This window comes from Nymphalis io, chromosome 30, assembly GCF_905147045.1.
Source record: "Nymphalis io chromosome 30, ilAglIoxx1.1, whole genome shotgun sequence".
In the NCBI taxonomy this organism is placed as follows: Eukaryota; Metazoa; Arthropoda; class Insecta; order Lepidoptera; family Nymphalidae; genus Nymphalis; species Nymphalis io.
The window spans coordinates 2,875,730-2,902,765 of record NC_065917.1 but is presented as its reverse complement, the minus strand read 5'-3'; the positions used below and the strand labels follow the sequence as shown (position 1 = coordinate 2,902,765).

Sequence of the window (27,036 nt, the reverse complement as noted above, 5' to 3'; positions counted from 1 at the left end):
TTGTATTAATTTGTATTATAAATATATTATTTATATTTTTTCAGATACATATAATATGTCAGGAGACCGGCTATCAAGCGGATGTTGAATTTAAATTAAGGGTAAGGCTTTAATTAATACCAAATAATAATGGAATTAAAAGCCGAGATGGCCTAGTGGTTAGAACGCGTGAATCTTAACCGATCGTGGATTCAAACCCGGGCAAGCACCACTGAATTGTCATGTGCTTAATTTGTGATTATAATTCATCTCGAGCATACGGTGAAGGAGAACATCGTGAGGAAACCTGCATGTGTCTGATTTAATTGAAATTATTGAAAAAGCTCCAAAACTTTCTTTTCAAAAAGGGAGAGGAGGTCTTAGCCCAGCAGTAGGACATTAACAGACTGTTACTTAACTTACTTAATAATGGAATAATAATGTCCTCCAGACCGATTTCGGCCATGGCGGCCAATCTTAAGAGAGATTAGTCAAGTGCGCAGGTGATATTACAGTGCACAAGTCTGTGCGCAAACATAAGTGCACTCTCTCTTCCGGATTATTCTCTTCGGGATGCTACTGAGAATTTTCTGAAAAAAAAACTCATTAACTTTTTATTGGCCCGACCTGGGACTTGAACTCAGGACCTCCTGGTCTGCGGCCTTATATCAAGCCTAGTGGCTTGACCAACGAGGCAGTCAATTATGGAATATTTTGTTTATAGTGTGCAATTGGGGATATGTATCTCGTGTATAAAAAGGGTTCCTCAAAATATATGAAATTGGAAATTGTCGCTCTTAAAGCTAGAAGTTGACATTTGTTACGAGCGCGTAATTGTCTTTACAGAGAGTTAATACATCCGCTTATAAAAGGTGCTATTTTCAAATTATTCTGTTAATCCCAATTTATAAAATCCAATCTCGAGGACAGCAGATCTCGAGGCCCGGGGTTCGGCGTTCTGGCCATTGAAAGAAATTCTATAAAAAGGAAAATCTCAGTAGCAGCCCGGGTCTGTAACTTGGCAATAAACACTCCCGTGTCTCGGAAATCACGAGAGAGTTCACTATAATATGTGCTGGGCATATGGAGTCATAAGTTGGTCATATGTTGTCCTATTCGAGATGGCCCAGTGGCTAGTCGAGATTCTAAAAAAAGGTGAGGAGGCCTTAGTCCAGCAGTGGGACATTTACAGGCTGTTACTGTATATGGAGTGTCATCGATGGTCAAGGTCATTCGGTCATCATTAATCAATATTTAAAATAGAGATGACACGTCTGATCGTCTCCACTAGTTGGTGATATAAACCTGGTTCGTTTTAATTTTTTTTTTTTTTGTTAAAGTCCTTCCTCGGCGGTGCTGATCAAACGAACGCCATATCCGGTAGGATAAAGCGCGGGAAGGATACCGTCGCGACGGTCGAGGGGTACTGGGATGGAAAAATTGATATCAAGGATAAGAAAAGTGGGGTATGTCTTTTTTTCGTTTTTCATAGTATAATATCGGCTACGTAATGGCAAGTGGTAACCACCATTCATAGATAGAGGTGCTGTAAGAAACAGTAACCATCCCTTACAACGCCAATACGGTCTGCTTGATTGGGGGGGAGGGGGGTTTGGAATGTAAGTAATTTTTAATTAAATTGGGAATTGATAATATACTTTAAAAAAATTAAATCGTGTGTTAAACTGCGAAGCGCAACGTATATGATATTATTTACTATTATATCATCTTTCGTTGTTTAAATTACATCACGATGTCGGTGGTGGAGATAATCGTGAGGATATAAGCATGTGTCGAATGGAATCAGGTCACATGTGTATGAGCACCATCGCTGGTAGCCCAGCTGTAGGACGGCAACGGCCGTTAATTACTGATGTCGAACGTGTAAGAACTAGATCCCAACACGGAATCCGCAATGCTCGTAAATAGAAATCAAAGTCTGTCAGTTTCCCGCCATAAAGAGTATCTGTCAATGTTCTTCTTGCCAGATTAAAAATGTAGATTATTATTGAGTAATATGAAAAAATGAAAGATACTCTCCAGTAATATTTTTATAATAATTCGTATGACATCTAATATTATATATTACAAGCTGACTTAGCCTTACAAACGTAAGAGAATATTATCAGTGTATGTCATTGTGACGCGTTCGTCTGTAACGTTACAGGAAGAAACGAATCTTTTAGACGTCGCGATATTGAGGGAGCAGAGGTTGCCGAGATTTCTCGTCAAAATAGACAGGCAGCAAGAGTGGGAGTCGCAGAGGCTCTGGATCAAAGTCTCCGAGGCGATACACAATGAGGATCAGGTGATTATTCACTCATTCGTCATTTCAATTGACGGGCCGGTTGGCGTGGTTCACGCCGAAGGTTGTGGGTTCGATTCCCACACAGGACAGACATTTGTGTGCATGAACATGTCTGTTCGTCCTGAGTCTGGGTGTAATTATCTATATAAGTATGTATTTACAAAAGAAAAGTAGTATATGTAGTATATCAGTTGTCGGGTATTCACAGTACGAGCTCTGCTTAATTTGGGATCAGATGGCCGTGTGTGAATATCCCACGATATTCAAACATTCATTCGTTCGCTCATCCATTCACTCCTCTATTCATTCAATTTATCAACAAAGCACACAATAAGACAATTTGCAGCTTAAAACAAACAAACATTTGGAAAATTACAGGTATAAATGGTGCCTTAATAATTATAGCTATTGAGTGTTTATAGAAGGAACATGTTCGTTTAAATTACAAGTTAAATGACACTAATCACACAAAGAAAATCAATTAATTAAAAAAAAACAAAGCTATTATCACTTTGCTTATATAACAAAATTCGGTTAAAAATTTATTGTATAACTTCAGTACTGCTTACGATTTTACACCGAGTCACTATGATCATGAATTATTAGATTAAAAACGTGCCGAGACCTCGATACATGTTTATCCGCCTCCCAGAGGACCAACGTCGTGGAGATCGTTCCAGAACCTTCACCAGTTTTGGGAAATTAATTGATATTTTCTTTTTTTTTTTCAGGTGGTAGCTACTGAACAAAAGACAATAATAGAGGAGGCGCAGCGCGCTAGGGCGAGGAGTCTTCTAACGCCGTGGATACCAAGGCTGTTCCACCGGGACTCTAGAAGCAGTCCACCAGAAGGTTCAAAACACGGACATGAAAATTATATATATACATTTAAAATACAAATTGTTTTTTATAAAAAAAAAAACTATAAGATGTCGTTGTGACATTTTATAGGTATACGCATGAATCTTAATCGTTCAATGATTCTGGGGTCAAACCTAAGCATTACAAATACTAGTACCGTTGACAAAAACACATTTTTTTTTTTTATAGAATAGGAAGGCGGACGAGCATATGGGCCACCTGATGGTAAGTGGTCACCAACGCTCTTAGACATTGGCATTGTAAGAAATGTCAACCATCGCTTACATATCCAATGCGCCACCAACCTTGGGAACTAAGATTTTATGTCCCTTGTGCCTGTAATTACACTGGCTCACTCACCCTTCAAACCGGAACACAACAATATCAAGTATTGCTGTTTTGCGGTAGAATATCTGATGAGTGGGTGGTACCTACCCAGACGAGCTTGCACAAAGCCCTACCACCAGTAAATTATGTAAACATTATGTAAACATTACTTTTTTTTTCATTGAAGATGAAAAAGTTTTTAGTTTACTTATTAAATTGCATTCCCCGCTATGTCATCGTAGATAATAATATAAGAATAGACGCGAGCAGTAATAATAACAATAACTATAATTTCTTAAAACATTAATGTATTGTACACACATCTACAAATATATATTAATTAATATTATATTATATTAATTTAAAAAAACCTCGAATTGGTCTTTTTAAAAATAGAACACAAAATCATACAAATTTGTGTGAATAACTCACTCAATTACTTAAAAAAAATCCAAATAACACAATTGAACACATTCAACGAATCACAAGTCGCGCCAATAATGAATCAATTACTTTACCTTTCTGTCAACAAACAAAATGGCGGTTTCGAATTGGCGCGCGTTTTTTTTTTTTAACAACGCCGTTATAGTGATCAAGGAATTTTCTGACTGTGTATTATCTGTGTGTCTATCCATCTGACACATTTCGAGTGACACATCGCGGAGCGCGGGAAAATGTAAGATATTGGAATTGGCGCGAAGTGAAGAATGCCGTGGTGTGGGAACTAAGATTTTATGTCCCTGTTATTACACTGGCTCGCTTACCTTTCGAATCGGAACACAACAATACCAAGTACTGCTGTTTTGCGGTAGAATACCTGATGAGTGGGTGGTACCTACCCAGACGAGCTTGCACAAAGCCCTACCACCAGTGAGTAATACATGAGTATTATTGATAGACCAAGTGAAAATTATCACCAATTCGAACTAGATACTTGTATTAATATTAGAAAGATATAGTTATATACATAGAGATATGATGTAGAAAGAGACAGAATCAGTTACGAGATACTTACTAGTTAATTTAACTTTTACATGTATTTTTTTCTTTCAGGTATAACGGACCAGGGTTGGAAATATAACCATTCAAATACGAGGTAATATTTCAATTAGTTCATCCTCTAACCTATCCGCTTCATGATTATGTTTAACGTATATATGTGTGCTTGTTGTCCTGTGTGGACATATTATAGTGCACGAGTGTGTGCGCAAACACAGGTGCACTCTCTATTCCCTAACTCTCATAATCCGATGGGACGGCAATCCGACACTATTGGAATGAGTTTAGGCGCAGGATCAACGTCTTTACGTGCACACCGAGGCACGGGATTGTACATACTTCCCACTTTTATACTCCGGGCTGTTGCTGATAATTTTTCTCTCCAATAACTTTTTATCGGCCCGATCGTGGGGACCTTGTATCTCATGATAGACTAACGAGGTACGTATGTATTGTATGCCTATTGCCTCGCTGGCAGTAGTGCTTAGCTTGCAAGGCTGCAGATTCCAAGGTCTAACCACGAGTTTTCCCATAAAAACATCTTGTGTAACAATTTGAGATATATAATAATAACGCAAAAGGTTGAAAAGAAATAAGAAACTAAGTTGTCACTCAATTGACATGATGATGAAGGCCTGGTGACCTGGTGTACCAGGACCTACATTTTTTATGCACCACCCTCCGCAGACATGACTATTTTAATTCATCCGTACCGTAACCGTAACAGCCTGTGAATGTCCCACTGCTGGGCTAAAGGCCTCCTCTCCTCTTTTTGAGGAGAAGGTTTGGAGCTTATTCCACCACGCTGCTCCAATGCGGGTTGGTAGAATTCGCATGTGGCAGAATTTCAGTGAAATTAGACACATGCAGGTTTCCTCACGATGTTTTCCTTCACCGTAAAGCACGAGATGAATTATAATCACAAATTAAGCACATGAAAATTCAGTGGTGCTTGCCCGGGTTTGAACCCACGATCATCGGTTAAGATTCACGCGTTCTTACCACAGGGCCATCTCGGCTTTTTTTTTACTTTTTTACTTTACCATACCGACAGCAGCGTCACCTACCGGGTCTAAAAGTGTACTCAAACCATCCTGACACCCATTCAAATATATACACAAAATTTCATCCATTCATTAGCCGTTTAGAAGAAATTTGGTGACAAACACACGTACAGTAGAATTATATATACATACTAATTATATATATATATATATAATGTATATTTGTTTTTTCCAGTCCATGGCAACCGGAAGAATTGATAGAATACGAAGACGACTTTGTAATAACGACGGTGAAGAACGTACCGATGCGCGGCCCGGCCGAGGCGCGGATACGGGAGCTGGCGCCGAGGTCCGACTCCGACAGCCACGACGACCTCGCGAGGAGGTCGAAGACGTCCACGTGAGTTGCGAATTTGAACCTTATGTCGTAGAGTGTATTTTGTTATTGCACTATCAATGGTACATATATTGCTGTGTAATTACAGGCACAAGGGATATAACAGCTTAGCTCCCAAGGTTGGTGGCGCATTGGCGATGTGAGGAGTCGTTAATATCTCTTACAATACCAATGTCTATGGGTGTTGGTGACCACTTACCATCAGGTGGCCCATATGCTCGTCCGCCTACTTATTCTATAAATATTTTGTGAAAGGAATTCAAAAATGACAGTTCTCGAACGAACTAGCGTTAGCAGAATGGTTTTGATCAATAATTGTAGTGTACACATCTAATATATATTATCTGTGCACCTATCGATCTGTCATCTCGGTGACACATGGTGGAGCGCGGGAAAATTACGAAATATTGTGGAGTTATCTATATATATATATATATATATATATTATATCGCAGTATATTTAACAATATAAAATTTCCGACTACAGCAATGGGATTGTCAACAGATTATGTCTACGTTGATATGTAGGTTAGGTTGTTTGTGTGTATGTATGTATGTTGAATGGTAGGAATTAATTTGCGATTTTTTTTTTTTAAATGTATATAATTATAATTAATCTTATTTCTATTGAATAAATTAATAATAATGATCAAAGTAATCTAAAATTGAACTACGTGGTGCTAGCTGGCTTAATCGGTGGTAGGGCTTTGTGCTAGTCCGTCTGGGTAGGTACCACCCACTCAGATATGTATTGAAATTCCGGTTCGAAGGTTGAGTGGGACAGTGTAACTATATAAAATCTTTGTTCCCAAGTTTGGTGGCGAATTGGTGATGATTGATTATATTTACAGCTCCAATATCTATGTGCGGTGGTAACCACTTACCATCATGTGGCCATTTACAAGTACGCTTATTATAACTTTTCTCTGTTTATATGTTTTAATAATATAAAATATATTTCAGACGAACTCTAAAACAGACACTGTACGCTATCGACGCCTCGTTACGCGAACAGAGCTTAGTGTTGGAGCGCTTGACGAAAAACTTCGAAACTTTGTCGGAGAGCCAGCGAGCCGCGTCATATCGTCCACAGAGCGTAGGCAGGGTCCCGACTTCGAGCCACTCGTGGGACCTGTTCGGCGGATTCGTTCTAGCGATGGTGTTGCAAGCCTTGTTAAACTGGATATTCTACCAAAAAGACTGAGTGTTGCCACTTAAAAATAATAATACATCGACCAAATTTAGTTTATCGAACTGTCTTTTTGTCTGTCGCTTGAATTGAATTTGATTCTTGCTTAATATTGCAATATTTATATTTTAAAATAATTGTCATAAGTTGATTTTAAAAATGTTTATAATTAATAAAACTTAGTATCTATACGCAATTCCAATCGAAGGAATAAAGATAAAAAAAACCATAGATTTACATATTCCACGCGACTCGCTAATACCTCTGCTGTATTACGCACTACGAACAGTTCTCGATTAATACATCTCTATATATAACACAACACTATTACACTCGACTACTTAATAAGTACATTACACTTAACTTATATACGCTAAAATATTACTGCCAAAGTTCCGATTATAACATCGCTGACATTAAAAATGCAATTTTTTTCGCGCACCCATAATGAATATCACATCAAGCTCTCGGCCAGTGGTATCACGTCAATTTAATGTCAAATTTGTTGATTTGTCTTTATTCCTCTTGAGGTTGATAGGCTTTAGTTTTATCTTTTATAAACATTTCTAAATAAACTACAGATAATTAATTTTATTGAACTCATAACAGTTAGGGTTGCCAGATGTTTTAAATTAAACACGGACTGTTTGGACGCAGCTGAACACTGTCCGATGTTTAAAAAAAAGATAAAAATATATTTATATTACTAAATTAAATAACTTTAATTATTATATATAAATAATTTTATATGTCTCGTTATAAGCTGATAACACAATCAGACAGATACAATATTAAAATAACGGAACTGTGTGTCAATACTGGACACCCTATAACCTTGATAATGTAATAATTAAAACATTCTTAATAAGATACATATATGTTACATAAATAAAAAATAATAAATAATACGATTTTGGATCGTTCCTTTGTGTGGACAAAACGCCGCGTCATCACCTCCCGTCCCGGACCGCAACACCTCCGCTCTCGCCCTACAGATATATTGGTTACAACGGAAGTTTTTATCTAAAACAAAAGTTAGATGAAACCTCGTTATTAAATCAATGAAACAAAACTCGAGTCAATCAATCGGTGCTCAATATATCAAATAGGTGGACCGGTGTCGTTACCGTGAACGCACCCATTACCCCCTCGTATTATTTGTTATTCTCGTGATGATAGGATCCTCTCCATATTTGAATTACGTAATATAATGTATGAATTTAATATTTCTCAACATAAACAACTTCGTTGCTATAGCAACCGGCTTGAGTCAGCTTATTTTTTGTTATGGCAATAAAATTAACTATTATTATAGAAATTATATATACATATATATATATTTATATATGCAGTAAGTGACACAGACAGTCGAAAGGACAAATTTCAACACGCCTATGCTTTCCAAATGTTTAAATGTATATATATAATTTTTAGCTAATTATATGAAATAAATTGAGCTTGATGCGTTTCGTCTATGGAATACGATTCTGTGTTGACATAAATTAAAATTCATTTCTTATAATATGTAAATGAATATAAACTTTAAAATACTTAAAACATATAAATTATCTGTGAAATGTCCATAAAGAAGCCATAAAGGTTTTAAAAAATATAGTTTTTTTTTTATTCGTTTACATCTTGTACGAAATGGATTTTTTTTTTGATTGATTTTTAAGACACTCGAATTGTAATCTCTATTATATTTTTTTTTTAATAATAAGTTTTTTTTCTTCGTATATTAATTAGTTGATCTATATTGCCATTAAATATTATAACGAGGTTAATACAATAATAAAAAAGACATCTTAATTATATAAAAATAATGTATTATTATATACAGCTTAAAATCAATAATATTTTATCTGTTAATATACAAAATTAGTCGTTCATTCAATCAGTAGTATTTCAACCATCAAAGTCAACCAATCAAAGATGGCGTCGTGTAACAGAACATGATCATGTGTGCGTTATTTTAAATTTAGAACGCGTATATTTTTTTTTCTACAATTTATTTAAATATGTCGTCGGCACTACCAGTCGCGGCTTTGGAAATTAAAAAGAAATTGAGCTAGTGTGTTTTCGTCGTCACGTTTCTCGATTATCAAAAGTTGAATTCTGAAGATCTTTATAATTAAAAAATCGCAAAATCCCTTATTTCGTCTCGATTAATAATACTTTGAAGTATATATTTAATAATAAAGCTATTACCGTTTATTAAGGACATTATGTTTAGTGTGTGTACTAATATTATAAATTCGAAATGCGTCTGCGAACTCTGTCTGTATGATACGCTTTAACGGCTAAACCATTTGATACGCATCAAGTAGAAACTCCAAGCCGGACATGGTTCCTAACAACTGCCCCACCCCTTCAAGCAAGCGCTTTAATTTTATTATATATCATTAATTTTATTATCTGTTACTAAGTGACAGCGATTCCTAGTGAATTTTAAATTCTATATAAAGTCCTCATTCCCTTATAAATAATATATGTAAATACTACCCAAGTCCATACTCTGATAATTCCTGACCTATGATTTTATTTATGTATATTAATAAATTGATTTCGTTTTGTAAGCATTGTTATATAAAGATGAAATGTTATTGGTTTTAATTGTATATAAGCGAATTCATTTTTTACATATGTATATATATACCAAAATTATGCTGTTAAGGTGACAATTCTGTGTCTTCTTCTTTCGTATGTCAAATCAATGATGAGAGAAAGAGAGAAACTGTTTAAAAATCCGCTAAACAACGTCCATAAGTAAGACCGTTGATTATTTATTTCGTTTTAAAAAATCTAAATAATTCATGTATCTCATTTTCAGTTAAACACTTGTTTTCACTCTTTCCGTCTTCATTGATTTCATATTTGAAAGTAAGAGACACAATTGTTTGACTCATCGCACGCTAAACAACACATATAATTAAAGTCTTATAATGTCGTTTGTCAATTTCGCTACGCGTGTCAGGTTTTGTTTATTAAAAAATAAAAATAAAATTGTGAAGTCGTAAACAAACAATTTCGATTTATATCACGTAGGTTCTTAAAAAAAGATAAAATTAATATAATTTTGTTATATTTTCTTTATTTGAAAATACAGTCGGCGGCCATTTGCATTTTTTGAGCCGCGACGGCTTATCAAATATCTAGGTTAATATTAAATTCGTTTTGTGTGATTGTGAACAAAAGAATCAACAGCTTTTCTGTAGTTAATAATGCACTTTATACTGCGAAGCCATTTATCTTGTCATTGCTAAATAAAAATATAATTTTTATAGTATAATAATTTTAAATAATCTTTTTTCTTATTTTAATTTTGGCGGCAATTCTAATGTCAAGTTTAGAAATACAGTGTTGCCAGTCCTAAAATCCATTCGATGGGAACTCTGAGGTATTGTAGTCGAAACTTTTGGTAGTGTTCCGTCGATAGCAATGGTGTTGCCATTATCAAAGTATTAATTCCTACTTTATTGTAGTTAATAAAAATTATATTTCTTTTCGTTTGTTTTTTTTTTCTTTAATGAATATTTGTCAATATTTATATAAATTTCGCGTCTATATAAGGATCATTAGATTGTTGATATTTTGTTGTTTTATTCATTGATTATATATTTTTTCCAATTTCTTTGTTGTTTTATTATAACCTTACAGTAAAAACATAATAAAGATGTTTTCGTCTCTTTTTATCCCTTTCAAAGCAATGAAAAGGACTCTTTCCTTTAATACACTGCTGTTAATGAAGAACGATTTTGGCCGAAGCGAACATTCCGTTTTTTTTTTTCAAAATAAATTGAACAATTACTTTCATACGGTTATTTTAAGAATAATTTATTTCGGGTCAAAGGAAATTATTAAAAAAAAAACGATATAGTATTTTAATATATCTACATAAATTAATCGGGACGCTTTGGCTTTACAAATCTTTTGCGGAGTGCCGGATTCTCTAAACAGCTTTTTAATTGTATTTATATCTCATTATGTTAATTATTTATTTATTTAGGATCTCCAACAAAGGAGTACATTACATAGTGCAAATATTGTTTTAAAATATATATACTCAATTATAGGAGACCACATTACATTAAATAATGACTAAACTGAATTAAATTTTTCGATGATTGCAGTACCATCGCTAACCTCAACTTCAATAGCAACCACAGAATGCTCCGAGCATATCTCAACATAGGATTTAAGGCGGGGTTCTCAACACTAGACCACATACACGTTGTAAGGCAAGTTTTTGAAAAGAATAGAGAATATTATGTACCATTCTACTGTTGCTTCATAGATTACGACAAGGTTTTCGATTCAGTTGAATATGAAAGCATCTGGTTAAGCCTAAAAAACCAAGGAATCGAACATAAATACATAAGAATTTTGAAAAATATATACGCAAACAGTACAGCTAAAATAAAGTTATAAAAACAGGGAAAGAAATAAAAATTAACAGAGGCGCACGCCAAGGAGACCCCCTATCTCCCAAATTATTTACTGCGGTTTTAGAAAACGTCTTTCGCAAAGTTAAATGGGACCACTATGGTTTAAACATAAATGGAGAACAGCTTACCCAACTACGATTTGCTGACGATATCATTATATTCGCTGTATCAAGTGCCCACCTTCAAAATATGCTACTGGACCTGGATATAGAAAGCCGCGGAGTTGGTCTAACTATGAATACCTTTAAAACCAAAGTATTGACAAACGCGACCGAAGATCCTATTGTATTAAATGGTGAACCCATCGAATATGTAAAAGAGTACACTTACTTAGGCCAACTCATCTCACCAACTAATTCAATGTCAAAAGAAATAGACACAAGAATAGGTAACGCATGGAAAAATTATTGGAGACTAAAAGAAGTTATGAAAAATAAAGAAACTAAGATGTTTGTTAAGAAGAAGCTATATAATACCTGTGTGCTGCCAGTACTCACTTATGGCTGTCAAACTTGGGCACTCACCAAAGCGCAAAATGAAAAAATTAAGACATGGCAAACAGCGATGGAGAGAAGCTATGCTGAATATCATGAACAGCGACAGAATACAAAACAGAACCATTAGAAAGCGCACGAAAGTAGACGACGTAATAACTAGAATTCGGAAACTCAAGTGGAAATGGGCAAGTCATATAATAAGAGGTACTGAGAAATGGAAGAAAACTTTGGTTTTCTGGAATCCCAGAAACGCTAAAAGGAAACGCGGAAGACCGTTTCGAAGGTGAAATTAAAGCGACAGCAGGGAAACATGGACCAGGACCGCAATAAATAAAATAGAATGGAAAGGAATGGAGGAGGCCTTTGCCAAATGTGGCTAACAGACTAAGTTGTCGATGTCAATTCACCAGAGTGATAATTTCATTAATATTAATCCGTGCAGTGACGGAGAAAGTTATCCGTGCAGTGACGGAGAAAGAATACATTTCACTGCCCCTCTCTTTCCCATGGGTGTCGTAAGAGGCGACTAAGGGATATCTGAGCGACCATCTGCTCACCTGGTGGTAGGATGCTAACATCCGCCTGGCTTGTTACCACCGTACGCATGGTGAAAAACTCGTGAAGTGGCTTGCAGCCGCGTTTCGAGGTCAGCCAGCGTACAGCCAGAGCCCGAGCGAGTATTGCCGCGATGGGTGTTGGTCCGGTTGGAGACGGCTGTTGAACCAATGCCGGGGGAAACTGTATTGACCTGCCGGTCAGGGAGACCCGAAGAAACGGCTGTTCCGCTGGCCGCCCGTGGCATAGTACAGGGGCCCGAGCGTGCCTAACCAGCTCGTGAGGCTGCCCCACCAGGCCACGCATAATCTCGGGGTGGACCGTCGTGCCGGTTGGTGACCGGTAGGTGGGGTCCCGGCGGCCACTTCCGGGGGGGTTCGGGGGCCCTTCCGTCCGGCGGGTCAGTGTATTTTTCCTTTTGGCAACCACTTGGGGAAACACGCCTCCACACTTTGCCCATCCCTATCGTGGCAATACATCGCTCGCTTCACGTCTCTTTTCCATTTAATTTCTCCCAAATGGCGCAACAAAAAAGAAATAACGGTCGTACAGCGGTGCTCACCCCCACCATACCCTCGCTGTTTGAGGTCGAGTTCTCTAACATCCGAGGACTCCACACTAACCTCAACGCTGTCCACCACCATCTCGAGACAGCACGGCCAGCAATGTTGTTTCTCACGGAGACACAAATACTCCGTCCTGCCGATACCAGCTACCTTAATTATCCCGGCTACACGCTTGAAGAATCCTTCAAAGCGAAAGCCGGAGTATGCTTGTTCGTCAGGACGGATGTTTGCTGTCACCGACTGCGCTGCTTGGAGGACCCCTCCTTCTCCATGTTGGTGGTACGTGTGGACCTGGTTCGTCAGAGCCGAGTCTACGTGTGCCTCTACAGATCCCACAATGGTGACTTGGAGACAAGCCGACTATTTGACCATCTTAGTCGGGTGGCAGATGCTGCGCAAGAGCAATTTCCTAACGCGGAATTGGTGTTTTTGGGGGACTTTAATGCTCACCACGAATCCTGGTTGAAATCCCTCAAAACTGACCATGCTGGAAGGACTGCTCATGCTTTTGCTCTCACACATGACTTGACCCAACTGGTTGATCAGCCCACCAGGATCCCAGACATTGATGGGCAAGCACCTTCTCTACTGGACCTTCTGCTGACTTCTCACCCGGTGGAATATCAGGTTGTGGTTCAGGCTCCTCTTGGCTCTTCGGATCACAGCCTTATTTCTACCAGAGTGCCACAGGCCAAGCTGCCGCCACTAGCGGTATGCAAACGTCGCGTTTGGCACTATAAGTCGGCGGATTGGGACGGTATGCGCGATTACTATGCGTCGGTCCCTTGGAAGGAACGTTGCTTCAGTGGGAATGACCCGACAGCTAGTGCCGCTGCTGTTGCTGGCGAGATCATGCTGGGAATGGAATACTACATTCCTAGCTCAGATCTCGTCAGTAGGAGTACGCGTAACCGTTGGTTCACTCGTGAATGTGCCGATGCTGTATCAGCTAAGCAGGCGGCATATCGCAAGTGGATCAACGGCTGCATTAGCGGGGCATCTAACATTGACTCACTGAAAGCAAACTATAATAAAAATTCCAAGTCCTGTAGAAAGGCATACACGAGAGCGGATGCACAGCGCATTGTACAGATTGGTCATGACCTTGTTTCGCATCCTAGGGGCTCCCGTAGCTTCTGGCGTCTGACCAAGTCTGTGCAAAACAATTTCTGCCAACCTTCGCTGCCACCGCTCAGAAATCCGGACGGATCGCTAGCTCACAGTCCGCAAGAGCAAGCTGATCTCCTGGCTAAACTCTTTGCCGACAATTCCGTCATCGATGATTGTAGTGCACTGCCACCTACAATACCTGCATGTGGCCATACGATGCCTGACATTAAAATCAGGCAACGTGATGTGCGTGCGGAGCTGCAATCACTTGATGTACGGAAAGCTAGCGGTCCCGATGGAATACCAGCCATAGTGCTGAAGAAGTGCGCAGCGGAGCTGTCTCCTGTGTTAACGCGCCTGTTCCAACTTTCTCTCTCTTCGGGAAGTGTGCCGGAGGCTTGGAGAAGAGCTAATGTGCAAGCGGTTCCCAAAAAAGGGGATCGGTCTGACCCGGCAAATTATCGGCCAATAGCTATCACCTCAGTACTTTGTAAGGTGATGGAACGGATTTTAAACAACCAACTGATCCATTACCTAGAAGATCACTGTCTAATTAATGATCGTCAGTACGGTTTTCGACCAAAACGGTCCACAGGTGATCTTCTAGCGTACGTAACACACCTCTGGGGTGAAGCTATCGACAAGCATGGAGAATCGTTGGCTGTCAGCCTCGATATCTCCAAGGCTTTCGACAGGGTCTGGCACAGAAGTCTTCTCTCCAAGCTACCGGCATATGGTCTGCCTGCTCAGCTATGCACCTGGATTGCCAGCTTCCTACACAAGCGTAGCCTTCGTGTTTTAGTAGATGGTTGCGCTTCACAATTCTATGTAGTGAATGCTGGGGTCCCCCAGGGATCTGTGCTATCTCCCACACTCTTTCTTTTGCATATCAATGATATGCTCTCCCTTGGGAACATACATTGCTATGCAGATGATAGTACAGTGCATGGTGGATACCACGGACGCGCAGTGGCTGGGCGGGCGGAAACTGAGGAGAGGCGGGAGAATCTTGTCATTGAACTCGATAGGACGTTAGATCTCATCGCCAAATGGGGCTCTGATAATCTTGTTGAGTTTAATGCCAAGAAAACACAGGTATGCGCTCTCACGGCGAAAAAGTCAACATTTTCCCCTCTTCCCTCCCTCTGTGGTACTCCGCTGGTGATGCAAAGCAAAATCGCCATGCTGGGGATTGACGTTCGCTGCGACCTTAGTCCAAGGGATTACATCGAGGCTGTTATAAAAACAGCTTCACGGAAACTCGGAGTTCTGAACAAGGTGCGGCGCTTTTTCACGCCACAACAACTGTGCCTGCTGTACAAAACACAGGTACGGTCTTGCGTGGAATATTGCTCGCACCTTTGGGATGGCTCCGCTAAGTACCTACTTGAGGCCTTGGACCGGTTGCAGCGACGTGCCGTACGCATTATTGGTGACGTAAAGGTCACAAACACCCTTGAACCTTTACAATTGCGTCGTGAGATAGCAGCACTGAGCGCTTTCTATCGACTGTATCACGGCGAGTGCTCTGAGGAATTATTCTCTCTAATTCCTGCTTCCCCCTTCCTTCTTAAGTCCACGCGGGCTGGTTCTCGATGTCACCGCCTAACTGTGACATCAATTCCATCGCGAACAAAGAAATTTGGCAACTCCTTTCTTTGTCGCACTTCCAAAAAATGGAATTCCTTACCAGCTCACGTATTCCCCTCCTCTTACAACCCGGGTTCCTTCAAACGAGGCGTGAAGAGGCATCTTGCGGGCCGGCAAGGCGAAGGCGGCTAGTGCAGAACGTTTTTCCCGTCTGTACTGGCCGTCGTCGCGTTTGGACTCTACTACCACTTACCATCAGGTGGAGTAGAGTCATTTGCCCTCCCGGCGATATAAAAAAAAAAAAAAAAATTAAATGTAGCAAAAATGTATCTGAATAAAGGCTTATTTATTTATTTATTTAAATTGAATTAAAAAAAGAAGAATTTATTAATATTATAATTTACATTTACTAGTAACAGCCTGTGAACTGTCGCTGCCCACATCCCACTGCTGGGCTAAGGCCTTCTATCTATTTTGTGAAACAGGTTTGTAGCTTATTCCACCACCCTTTTTTTAACGCTGGAAAACGCATTACGCGTTACCCCCACGGGAACAGTGGGGGGGTATGTGGGGCTCGCCGGTGTCCGAGGCGCCCAGTGCGCCCCAAACATTGGAATACCCACTAAAAAACCAGCGGTACCCTTTCCGTCTTAACGAGGAACGTCACGGGATATCTTTCGCATGATACCGTGATTTATTCCACCACCCTGCTCCAATGCGTGGAAAACACATGTGACAGAATTTTAGTGAAATTAGACACATGCAGGCTTCATCGGGTTTTCTTCCAACGTCAAGCATAAGATGAATTATAAACAAAAATTAAGCACATTAAGATTGTTGTGTTGTCATTTGTTTCACGGTTTTAACCCACGAAATAGGTTAAGATTCACGCGTTCTAACCACTTGCCATCTCGCCTCTATTTACATTTAAATCAATTAATATATAAGAAATTCATGTTGCTTTGGGATGTGTTTGCGTTTACTTCTAACTGTCACATTCAATTGCCAAGCATTGCTTTCATGGTCATAAATAGATTTCGACGGGCCGGTTGTTCGATTCCCACCCAGGACAGACATTTGTGTGCATGAACATGTCTGTTTGTCCTGAATCTGGATATAATTATCTATATAAGTATGTATTTACAAAGCTCTGCTTAGTTTGGGATCAAATGGTCATGTGTGAATAATGTCCTAGGATATTATATTATATATTTAGGTTATGAGGCAGTGAATTGCGGGGGATACCCGTTATTAGGCATTTATGTTTCCAAACGAATCTAGTCCAGTACTAGAAGATCAGAAGTTATCAAGAATATATGCTTTATTTATTACACTATATGTATATTTAACTATTAAAAAAGCTAATGGACCGCGTTAGAACCGCGCGTATATCATTTCCAAAAGGTCAAATCCCAATATTATGGCGCGTTGATTATGTCATTGAATTCAGGTACACAGGAAATAAGAACTAAATTTGAAAGTTAATATATTTTATTAATAAGGTGTTCTGTATTCGGAATACTTCCCTTGCGGTCCATTTAACCAGTAATTCCTCAAAGTCTTCATGTCATATTCGTCCCAGTGAAGTCTTTTTGGAAAGAAATATGATAGTCTTCTCCTACTGTCTTCTTCGTACAACCTCGATGGACCTTGCATGTAGAGAACTTGGGGTTTTTTCAATTTAGGTATTTTCTTCTTCGACTTAGGCGCGGCTTTTATATGCTTTTGTTTCTGGAATGTCAATATTTCTTCTTCAGAACTGACTTCTTCACTGCTATCAATATCATACGATTTATCAAAGGTTTTGTGACTCTTTGAACCTTTTCTCATTCTATCTTCTTGCGAACCACTAGAAGCACTGTAGTCGGAACTGGAGTCGGATCTCAAGCTTTTCTTTGATTTTAAATTCGGGTTAAACTTTCTGAATCTCGATAAATCATAATCGAATCTGCCGTATTTGTTTTTCGGTTGTACAATTTTAAAAATGTATCTGTTCTTCGTCTTATTGGTACCCTTAGTGATTTCGTTTGTTCGCAATAAGTCTGCTACATCTAAGTAATCTTGCGAAAAGTTACTCCGACTATTGAATGATTTATTCAGATTTGATTTAGTTAAATCTATTTCATCTGAGTCGTATTCATTAAAATCTTTCTTTATATTATATTGATAATGTTTATGCTTTGGGATGTTAGTGTGGCTTCGCCTTTTAAATTTGTTTTTTTTTACTAAATAGTTAACGCAGTTTAGATGATTCCTCAAACTGTTGTGTTTCAGACATTCATTTATGTCGTTGGCTTTTGGTTCTTGTTTAATTATCAAATCAACAGCTTTATTAATTTGTTCAAGTCTGATATTGTCGTTATTTGTTGACTCTAGTCTCACTCGCCAATTGTTTCGTGGATATTCATCTAAGTTTATTATTTTTGAAAACGTTGGAGCTATTTCCACTGAAAACAAAATATATGTTAGGAGATTATAATAGTAAATATGGATTCTATATAGTCTGTATTGAGTGTGATATATTTAATTCAGGTTTTAACTCATGTGCTCTACTGACAGGCGAAAAATGCTGTCAACACTTCGGTTTGCGGTTACAACTCTAATCCTTATCTTATATACAAAAATATATCAAACGCCTTGAATACATCACTATCATAATTGGTATATTCATGTAGAATATTTTGCTTCTATCCACTTTGTTAATACTTAAGACTCGATAGCGCTGTAACACTATACGTTTTAAGCCGCTCAAAGTATTGCCAGGATAATTGATTCGAGATATTCATTTACTTGATTGTTTATTTATATATTTGTTTGTTTTAAAAACAGTATCGGCATATTAATAAAATTAGCAACAAAAAAAAATACGACAATAGTTTAGTGTGTGATACACCATTATAGACATTTACAACAATATATATATATATATACATCAATCAATCAATCAGTCATTCGTAGTCCACTGCTGAGCATAGGCCTCTCCCAAGTTGCGCCAAAGCTCCCGGTCCTCCGCCTTCCATAACATATACATAGAGATATATATATAAAGTTCCAGAAATATTATAATAGTGTCCAGCGAAAGTCCGCAATAGCGATTTTTATATGTCTCAAGCTTTATTAGAGGAATAATCTCTAAAGGTCACGGATACCTTAATTGTTCAGAGATGAATGTGTTACTACCGAGTTTCTTGCTGATTCTTCAATAGAATCTGCATTCCGGACCGTTATCTTTGACGATTCTAAGTAAAAGTCTATTTAAATAAAAATATCTTAGATGAAAGTACCATCAGGTGTATAATCATTTGAAAAGTTCATTATGGGCATATAGACGTATGCTCAAAGTTCTCGAACGTAGATGTCTTGCGACGCGTCAACCAGAAACGGCAACTTTTGGAGACTGTCAAGAAAAGATAAGTTGCATATCTCGGACACGTGCTTAGGCATGAAAGATATGAATTCTTGCAACTCATTATGTTGGGAAAAGTTGCCGGAAGGAGAGCTGTTGGTCGCAGGAAAAAGTCTTGGCTGTGCAACATCCGAGAATGGACGGGAATCGCGAGAACTGCCGAAATCTTTCGCCTCGCGAAGAACAAGAAGGAGTATTCAAAGCTGACTGCCAACCTTTGCTAGTCGGAGTGGCACTCGAAGAAGATCATGTACAAAAATCAATATGTTTAAAATGCGACAAAACTTGTGCATTTATATGTGCAATTATCATAAAACTTACCGAATAATACAAAACTGAGAGTAATCACAAAAAAATTCATTGACATTTTAAAATGGATCGTTCTACATCATTCAATATTATTCAATTGCGATGCATTTTACGTTATTCAGAATTAATTTGTACGTTTAGAAGCTACACGAGTACAATGTGATATGGTCATGGCTTATATATATGCAATATATATGGATTATTTACAAATTGTTGTCTGTCTGTTGAATATTTTTGACGCAAATATATTATTAAAAGAGTATGCGTTATCTGCCTATAGAGTATGTACATTCTGCCGGGCCGGTGGGCGTGGTTGGTGGATATTTGCCTTTCACGCCGAAGGTTTTAGGTTCGATTCCCACCCAGGACAGACATTTGTGCGCATTAACATGTCTGTTTGTCCTGAGTCTGAGAGTAAATATTAATATAAGTATGTATTTACAAAAGAAAAGTATAGTAAGTATGTAGTATATCAGTTGTCTGGTTTCCATTGTACTGCTTAGTTTGGGATCAGATGGCCGTGTGCAATAATGACCCAGGATATTATTATTATTATATGTAATATAAAAAGTTTTAAAAATGCAAGCACAATGCATGAAGTTACATATTTAAATGTCGAAAAAAGTAATTTTAATTTTTCATAATGAAAATTATAATACAATTAGAAAATTATTCAGTCTATACCAATATTAGAAAAGCGAAGTAGCTCTGTCTGTGTCTTTCGCTTTCACGGTTAAACTGAAACGATTTTGATGAAAATTTGCTATGGAGCAACCTTGAATCCCGAGAAAGGATATAGGGTTCAAATCTCAGGTCGTGCCAATAGAAAAATATTGAGTTTTTCTTAATATCAGCTCGCAGTTTGGAAGTTGGTAGTGTGTACACTCCCGTGCCTGATAATATAAAAACATCATATTGGTCTTTTAAAAAATAGAACACTAAATCATATAAATTGATGTAAATAACTCACTCGATTACTCATAACAAATAAAAATTGAACACATTCAACGAATCACAAGTCGCGCCAATAATGAATGAATTGCTTTGCCTTTCTGTCCACAAACAAAATGACTGTTTGAAATCGGCGCGCGACTTTTTTTTAACGACGCTGTTGTATGGTTCAAGGAATCTCCAACTATATTTTTTAACAATATTGTAATCTTAAAAAATAAAATATTATTTCAAATAATATAAAAGTCGTAAAGTCGATCCTGACCTTGGAGTATTATGGTCTTTACTAATATAAGTTTTACGCTTAATTGTGAAGGTAAATAAAAATATTGTGAACTATCTTTATATCCAGACAATGGTGGTGACCATTACAGAATTACAGATATAAATTTTCCTTTAATAAATAAATGATTTTATTATTAAAATTCAAATCCAGATGAAAAAACACGTTCATAATGTTTCATAATTAAAACAAATTCGATAACACAACGGAATGTAAAACGTGACGCTCAATTAGAAAATAATTGAATTCAAGATGTCAATTAATTTCATTTACGCGGAAATAATCAAATTATTGTGTTCTTTTAAATAATAATAAATTATTCGTATAATTATTTGTGTCTGTATTTTTAAACACTTGGTTCAATTTGTGTCAAGCCGGTTGGCGTAGTTGGTAGGATACTTGCCTTTCACGCCGAAGGTTGTGGGTTCGATTCCCACCCTGTCTGTCCTGGGTAGTGTTTGTGTGCATGAACATCATGAGTCCATGTAATTGCATGAGTGGATGTAATTATCTATATAAGTATGTATTTATTAAAAAAAGTAGTATATGTAGTATATCAGTTGTCTGGTTTCCATAGTAAGAGCTCTGCTTAGTTTGGGATCAGATGGCCGTGTGTGATTAATGTCTGAGGATATTATTGTTATTATTATTTAGGGGCATGTAATGTATCTCTATATATATACGCGAAATGCCACGCACGATCAGATCAGATCTCCTAAACTATCCGCTAGATTGACTTGAAATTTGTCACAGTTACTCCTTCCCCGAAGTATTCGCTCTCAAATCCTACTCAAAATACATTTATCCTATCTACCCGTGCGAAGCCAGGAGTATTAGCTAGAATTATATGTTGAAAATGATGTCGACTGCCTCGATGGCCTTTTGGCTAGATATAAGGCCGTAGATTATTTTTTATAGAATAGGAAGGCGGACAAGCATATGGGCCACCTGATGGTAAGTGGTCACCAATGCGCCACCAACCTTGGGAACTAAGATGTTATGTCCCTTGTGCTTTTAATTACACTGGTTCCCTCGCCCTTCAAACCGGAACACAATAATACCAAGTACTGTTGTTTTGCGGTAGAACATTTGATGAGTGGGTACCTACCCAGACGAGCTTGCACAAAGCTCTACTACCAGTGCCGAGGTCCTGGGTTCAAACCATAGTCTACCAATAAAAATATTAACCAATAGAGTTATATGAATAACATTACGATACAGACGTTTCTCTGTCTGTTACGATTTTAGTGCTAGAACACTGAACCGATTTTGTTGAGATTTCGTATGAAACAACCCCTCCCCAGAAACCAATATCTTCCCGTATCTAGAGGACATTACATGGAGGCGAAGACTAGTATAAAATAAAAGTAGGGGTTTTCGAGTAATTTAATTGAAATCAGTTCAATAGTATTCAGTGGCTCAAACACATATACACCAATAATCTTACTATTAGGAATATGTCAAATCATTAAAAAGTAATAAATTGTCTATGGTTTCATCTTTGATAAGTATTGACAGTCCGCAAGGGTAAATGTGAATAAGGTCTATTTGTTAACTTTCGTTTTTCAATAAATATGTTGATACTTACTGGTGGTAGGTCTTCGCGTATAATCTTATTAACTTCCGTTCGCAGCTTCGCTTCCATATGAGGGGAGAATTAGGTACCATATATTACTGTTTGTACTTGGCTTTGTTTGTTCGTTTGGGTAGGTACCACTCAGTACAGTAACAGCCTGTTAATGTCCCACTGCTGGGCTAAGGCCTCCTCTCCCTTTTGAGGAGAAGGTTTGGAGCTTATTCCACCACGCTGCTCCAATGCGGGTTGGTAGAATATACATGTGGCAGAATTTCAATGAAATTAGACACATGCAGGTTTCCTCACGATGTTTTCCTTCACCGTTAAGCACGAGATGAATTATAAACACAAATTAAGCACATGAAAATTCAGTGGTGCTTGCCCGGGTTTGAACCCACGATCATCGGTTAAGATTCACGCGTTCTTACCACTAGGCCATCTCGGCTTTTTTTCATATGATGAGAGAGGTACCACTCACTCATCAGATATTCTACCGCAAAACAGCAGTACATGTTGTTGTGTTCCGGCTTAAAGGGTGGGTGAACCAGTGTAATTACATGCACAAGAGACATAACATAGTTCCCAAGGTTGGTGGCGCATTGGCGATAAGCGATGGTTAACATTTCTTACAATGCCAATGTTTATGGGTGTTGGTGACCACTTACCATCAGGGGTCCCATATGCTCGTCCGTCTATCGATTCTAACATTAACATTAACATTTTTTATAGTGCCAATGTCTATGGACGTTGGTGACCAATAACCGTTAGGTGGACTATATACTCATCCACCTACCTATTCTACAAACTTACCCTTGTTCCTAGATAACGCATATGTACTTTGTTATGTATAAAGGCGAAAGTAACTATCTATTACGCTTTCACGGCTAAACTACTGAGATGATTTTGATGAAAATTGGCGTGAAGCTTGAACCACAAGGAAGGTCACGAATATCTCGAAGGCCAAAAACAATTATTAAATAACCGCAATCTACTAATATGAGCCGAGATGACCCAGTGGTAAGAACGCGTGAATCTTAACCAATGATCGTGGGTTCACACCCGGACAAGCATCACTGAATTTTTATGTGCTCAATTTGGGATTATAATTCATCTCGTGCTTTACTGTGAAGGAAAACATCGTGAGGAAACCTGTATGTGTCTAATTTCACTAAAATTTTGCCACATGTGTATTCCACCAACCCGCATTGGAGCAGCGTGGTGGAATAAGCTCCAAACCTTCTCCTCAAAAAGGTAGAAGAGGCCTTTAGCCCAGCAATGGGACATGCACAGGCTGTTACTGTACTAAAAGGAAGCAAGTTTTATTAAAACAGACGACGCTGTATTTATTTGTTTAATAAAAAGCTGATTTACATTAAGAAAGTTTATTACAAAAGCAGATACAAATCCATCGGAGACTTATAATTAATTTACACACTAAGAGCTAAATGACTGGAATCCAAAACTTGACGGTTGAACAGACTTATAGATTCTAAATGAAAAAAAAAACTAATTTACAGATAATTAAAATCTAACTTGGCATAATTGTATAAAAAGTTTGGTACAATTTTAAAACTAAAAACTAAGTACATTTCTTTTTTTTTATATACTGACAGCACATTTCAATAGATTTTTACAAAGTTTCAAAAGTGATTTCGACGTCCGTCTTAATAAATCTTACTTGTAACGTTGCTTAGTGGCTGTTCAGTTATACACTGATTCTCACTCTTTCTGACATTATTGATTTGAAATTCGAAAGAACACATCATGCGCAACGAATCACACGATAAATAACATTTATGATCACGGCCTTTGACGTTTAAATAAAAATTATTCTCTGGCGTACGACGGTACATACGTCTCTTTCGCACTGAGAGTTATATTCGATTTTCTATCTTTTACTTTTAATAAGAGACTTGTTTGTTTGACATCTAATGAAATGTGCCGCCTTGTTCAATGTCACACAACCGATTAATATATCGTATCCACTACTGGTCGGAACGTTTTAAATATAAAGACTTTAGAAATATCTAGAATATAAAAAAATTCCGATCATATAAAAAATATACAAAAATTTTCATCTTTCAAATTACGTCTCTTCTAAATTTTTTCTAATTATAATCCGAACCACTTAAAAAGTCTCTTTATGTAAATAACATTTTTAATTGTCGTATATATTTTTTATATACTTTCGTAAAAATATTTTTTACATCAAAGACTTGTGTGGAATGTTATAAAGCTCCATTGAATCATGGTGTTATGAACTTGTTGCGTTTACATCTAAAAACAAGTTCTCAACAATGATATTTTATTCCAAGACAAGGTATATCAAAAATGTCTCACAGTGATCCGACTGTTTCTCTTTTATTTAGTATCATTCGATCCTTCATACCTTAGCCTTCAAACGGTGCGTGATATTACGGACGGACGCCGACCACGACGCACCGTGGGAAGAGCGTCGTCTGTGAAAGCGCGGACAAGTCGTGCGAGAGGCGTAGCGATATGTTCTGTTTCACTTTGCAATTTGGAAAAACAAAATGGCGTCAAATGTCACGACCAGCACAGACTGACACGCATGGTTGGAAGAGCCTCGGTGGGGTGCGTGGTTGTCCGTGATCGTTCGTCGCTTATGAATAATCCGCAAAATTACGCACCATTTACATATTTTAATAGTTAACTAAAAAAATGTATCCAAAATGGCGCCTATTTTCATTTCTAACTGTAAACGATTTTAAAATTATGATTTTATTCATGAATATTAAATATATATATATATATACCTTTATTGTGGTAAGGTGAGGTTTGACAGCCTCGTTGGTCTAGTGGCTTGATATAAGGCCGCAGACCCTGAGGTCCTGGGTTCAATACCCAGGTCGGGCCAATAAAAAATTATTGTGTTTTTCTGTCAGAAAATTCTCAGTAGCAGCCCGAAGTCTGGAAGTTGGAAGTGTGTACACTCCCGTGCCTCGGAAAGCACGTAAAGCCGTTGGTCCTGCGCCTGAACTCTTTCCGGTCGTGTCGGATTGCCGTCCCATCGGATTATGAGAGTTAGGGAATAGAGTGCACCTGTGTTTGCGCACACACTTGTGCACTATAATATCTCCTGCGCAGTTGGCTAATCTCTCTTGAGATTGGCCGCCGTGGCCGAAATCGGTCTGGAGGACATTATTATTATTAAGGTGAGGTTTAGTGTAAGCCAACTTTTGTGGGTACCATCAACTATTCTACCATCACTAACATTGGTACCTATGTCTCTGTTCGTAGAATGAATGTACTAGTGTTTAAAGTGAATGTTTTAAATAAATAACAAAGCTAGCCAATACAGAAATCAAATTGTGCAAAGACAAGCAGTTATTTCGTTTCGGTTTACGACAAACTATTTTCAAGCATTGATCATTAGCGCCATTTTGATATCATCACAACATTCTTCGTACTAATAAACTACGTTTTTTTTTCTCTTTTTCTCGCGTGTATATACGTTAGTTGAGTGTAAAATATTCTGCCAATGTGACATATTAGTAAATGGTGTAGTATGGTTTCTAATTTTAAAGTTATTAATGATGGTGGGTTTTCTACGAATTTTGCGGATAAACACTGACAACTCCTCGTTAAAATCTGAGAGACAGTCAGTTATCTTTTGTAAAATACAAATTATATATAAACAACATGACTTAAGGTCTGTTTTGACATATCTACGGATAAAATACCATTACGTGATTAATACCTATTTCAGTCAAAATGATTTTATTCATTTTCCATTCTAAGATTAGTGATGTGATAATTATTTTAAAATATTTATGAGAAAAATAAAAAATAATTTATTTTAATGTTTCCGCCTTTGCCTTATTATTAACGAAGACTGACAAAATTACATAAAAAAATTATGTTACCTCATACTAAAATTGACTAGATTGAATTAAAACTAAATTACATTTAATTAACTAAATTAAATTAAATATAAAATTAAGCTAAGTTACAAATACATGTAAGAACACCGTAGGCATGTGCCTACTTTGCTTATGGCAAAACTACAACCAGGCTTGGGATGAATGAAATCAGATTAATGACTAACGATTATGATTACAATGTATAATCATCAATCACGATTACAGATTAACTTTGTTTTGACGCTGTGGGACACTTCAAAACACTAACGTAACTTTTTAGATTACTTTTGTAATACTGTACAACTATAATCTAATAATAAAATAGATTACAAACTATAATCTATAATCATTAATCTGATTAAATTTTTCTCAAGCTTGACTACAACTACATTAATTACCACATAACCATGATATATGGATATTGAAAAGTAAGCGTGGGTAGTCAGATGGGTATAATTACCCATCCTTTTATGAGATTCGATTAAAAAATTTACATATTTCTTTATGGCATGACAGCGGTTTTGCGAATGATTAGTTCTCGAATAGTTTTTTTCAATTTTTAATGTAACATATACTTTATTACATATATTGTAAAATGAGAAATATATCACCAAGTGTGCATTTATATTACAAAACGACGCGGAAATATGAAATCAATCGGAAAAAATATGTTTATAATTTGGAAGTTAGAAGAAAATATATATATTTTATTAAAGTATTATATTTAATATAGCGATAAAAAATAATTAATTTATACATCGGTATATTCTTTTGACATATAATTTTGGCATTTCATGAAC

At 37.4% G+C, this 27,036-nt stretch overlaps 2 protein-coding genes across 2 annotated transcripts in view; one reads left to right on the top strand and one right to left on the bottom strand.

The window, feature by feature from the left end:
• Positions 1-10,694, top strand: part of LOC126779905 (oxysterol-binding protein-related protein 8) — a 49,037-nt gene extending 38,343 nt beyond the window's left edge. Inside the window, exons 14-20 of the mRNA XM_050504085.1 lie at positions 45-101; positions 1,320-1,445; positions 2,147-2,287; positions 3,019-3,139; positions 4,529-4,571; positions 5,714-5,878; positions 6,839-10,694. Coding sequence (XP_050360042.1) covers positions 45-101; positions 1,320-1,445; positions 2,147-2,287; positions 3,019-3,139; positions 4,529-4,571; positions 5,714-5,878; positions 6,839-7,079 — 894 coding nt within the window. The 3' untranslated portion in view covers positions 7,080-10,694. The remainder of the gene's footprint in view (positions 1-44; positions 102-1,319; positions 1,446-2,146; positions 2,288-3,018; positions 3,140-4,528; positions 4,572-5,713; positions 5,879-6,838) is intronic.
• A 6,606-nt stretch (positions 10,695-17,300) lies between these two features.
• LOC126780057 (uncharacterized) lies at positions 17,301-19,692 on the bottom strand. The gene is made up of 2 exons (XM_050504314.1): positions 19,555-19,692; positions 17,301-18,274 (listed from the first exon to the last, which is right to left on the bottom strand). Exons 1-2 carry the CDS (start codon positions 19,598-19,600, stop codon positions 17,322-17,324), a joined length of 999 nt encoding a protein of 332 aa, XP_050360271.1. The 5' UTR covers positions 19,601-19,692; the 3' UTR covers positions 17,301-17,321.
• Between the last annotated feature and the right edge of the window lie 7,344 nt (positions 19,693-27,036).

Bases quoted from the DNA above. Each gene is read 5' to 3' on its own strand.
- LOC126780057 (XM_050504314.1), bottom strand. From the start codon at position 19,600: ATGTCAATGAATTTTTTTGTGATTACTCTCAGTTTTGTATTATTCG. The intron at 18,275-19,554 runs GTAAGTTTTATG...TTTTGTTTTCAG, and splicing joins TCTCAGTTTTGTATTATTCG to TGGAAATAGCTCCAACGTTT.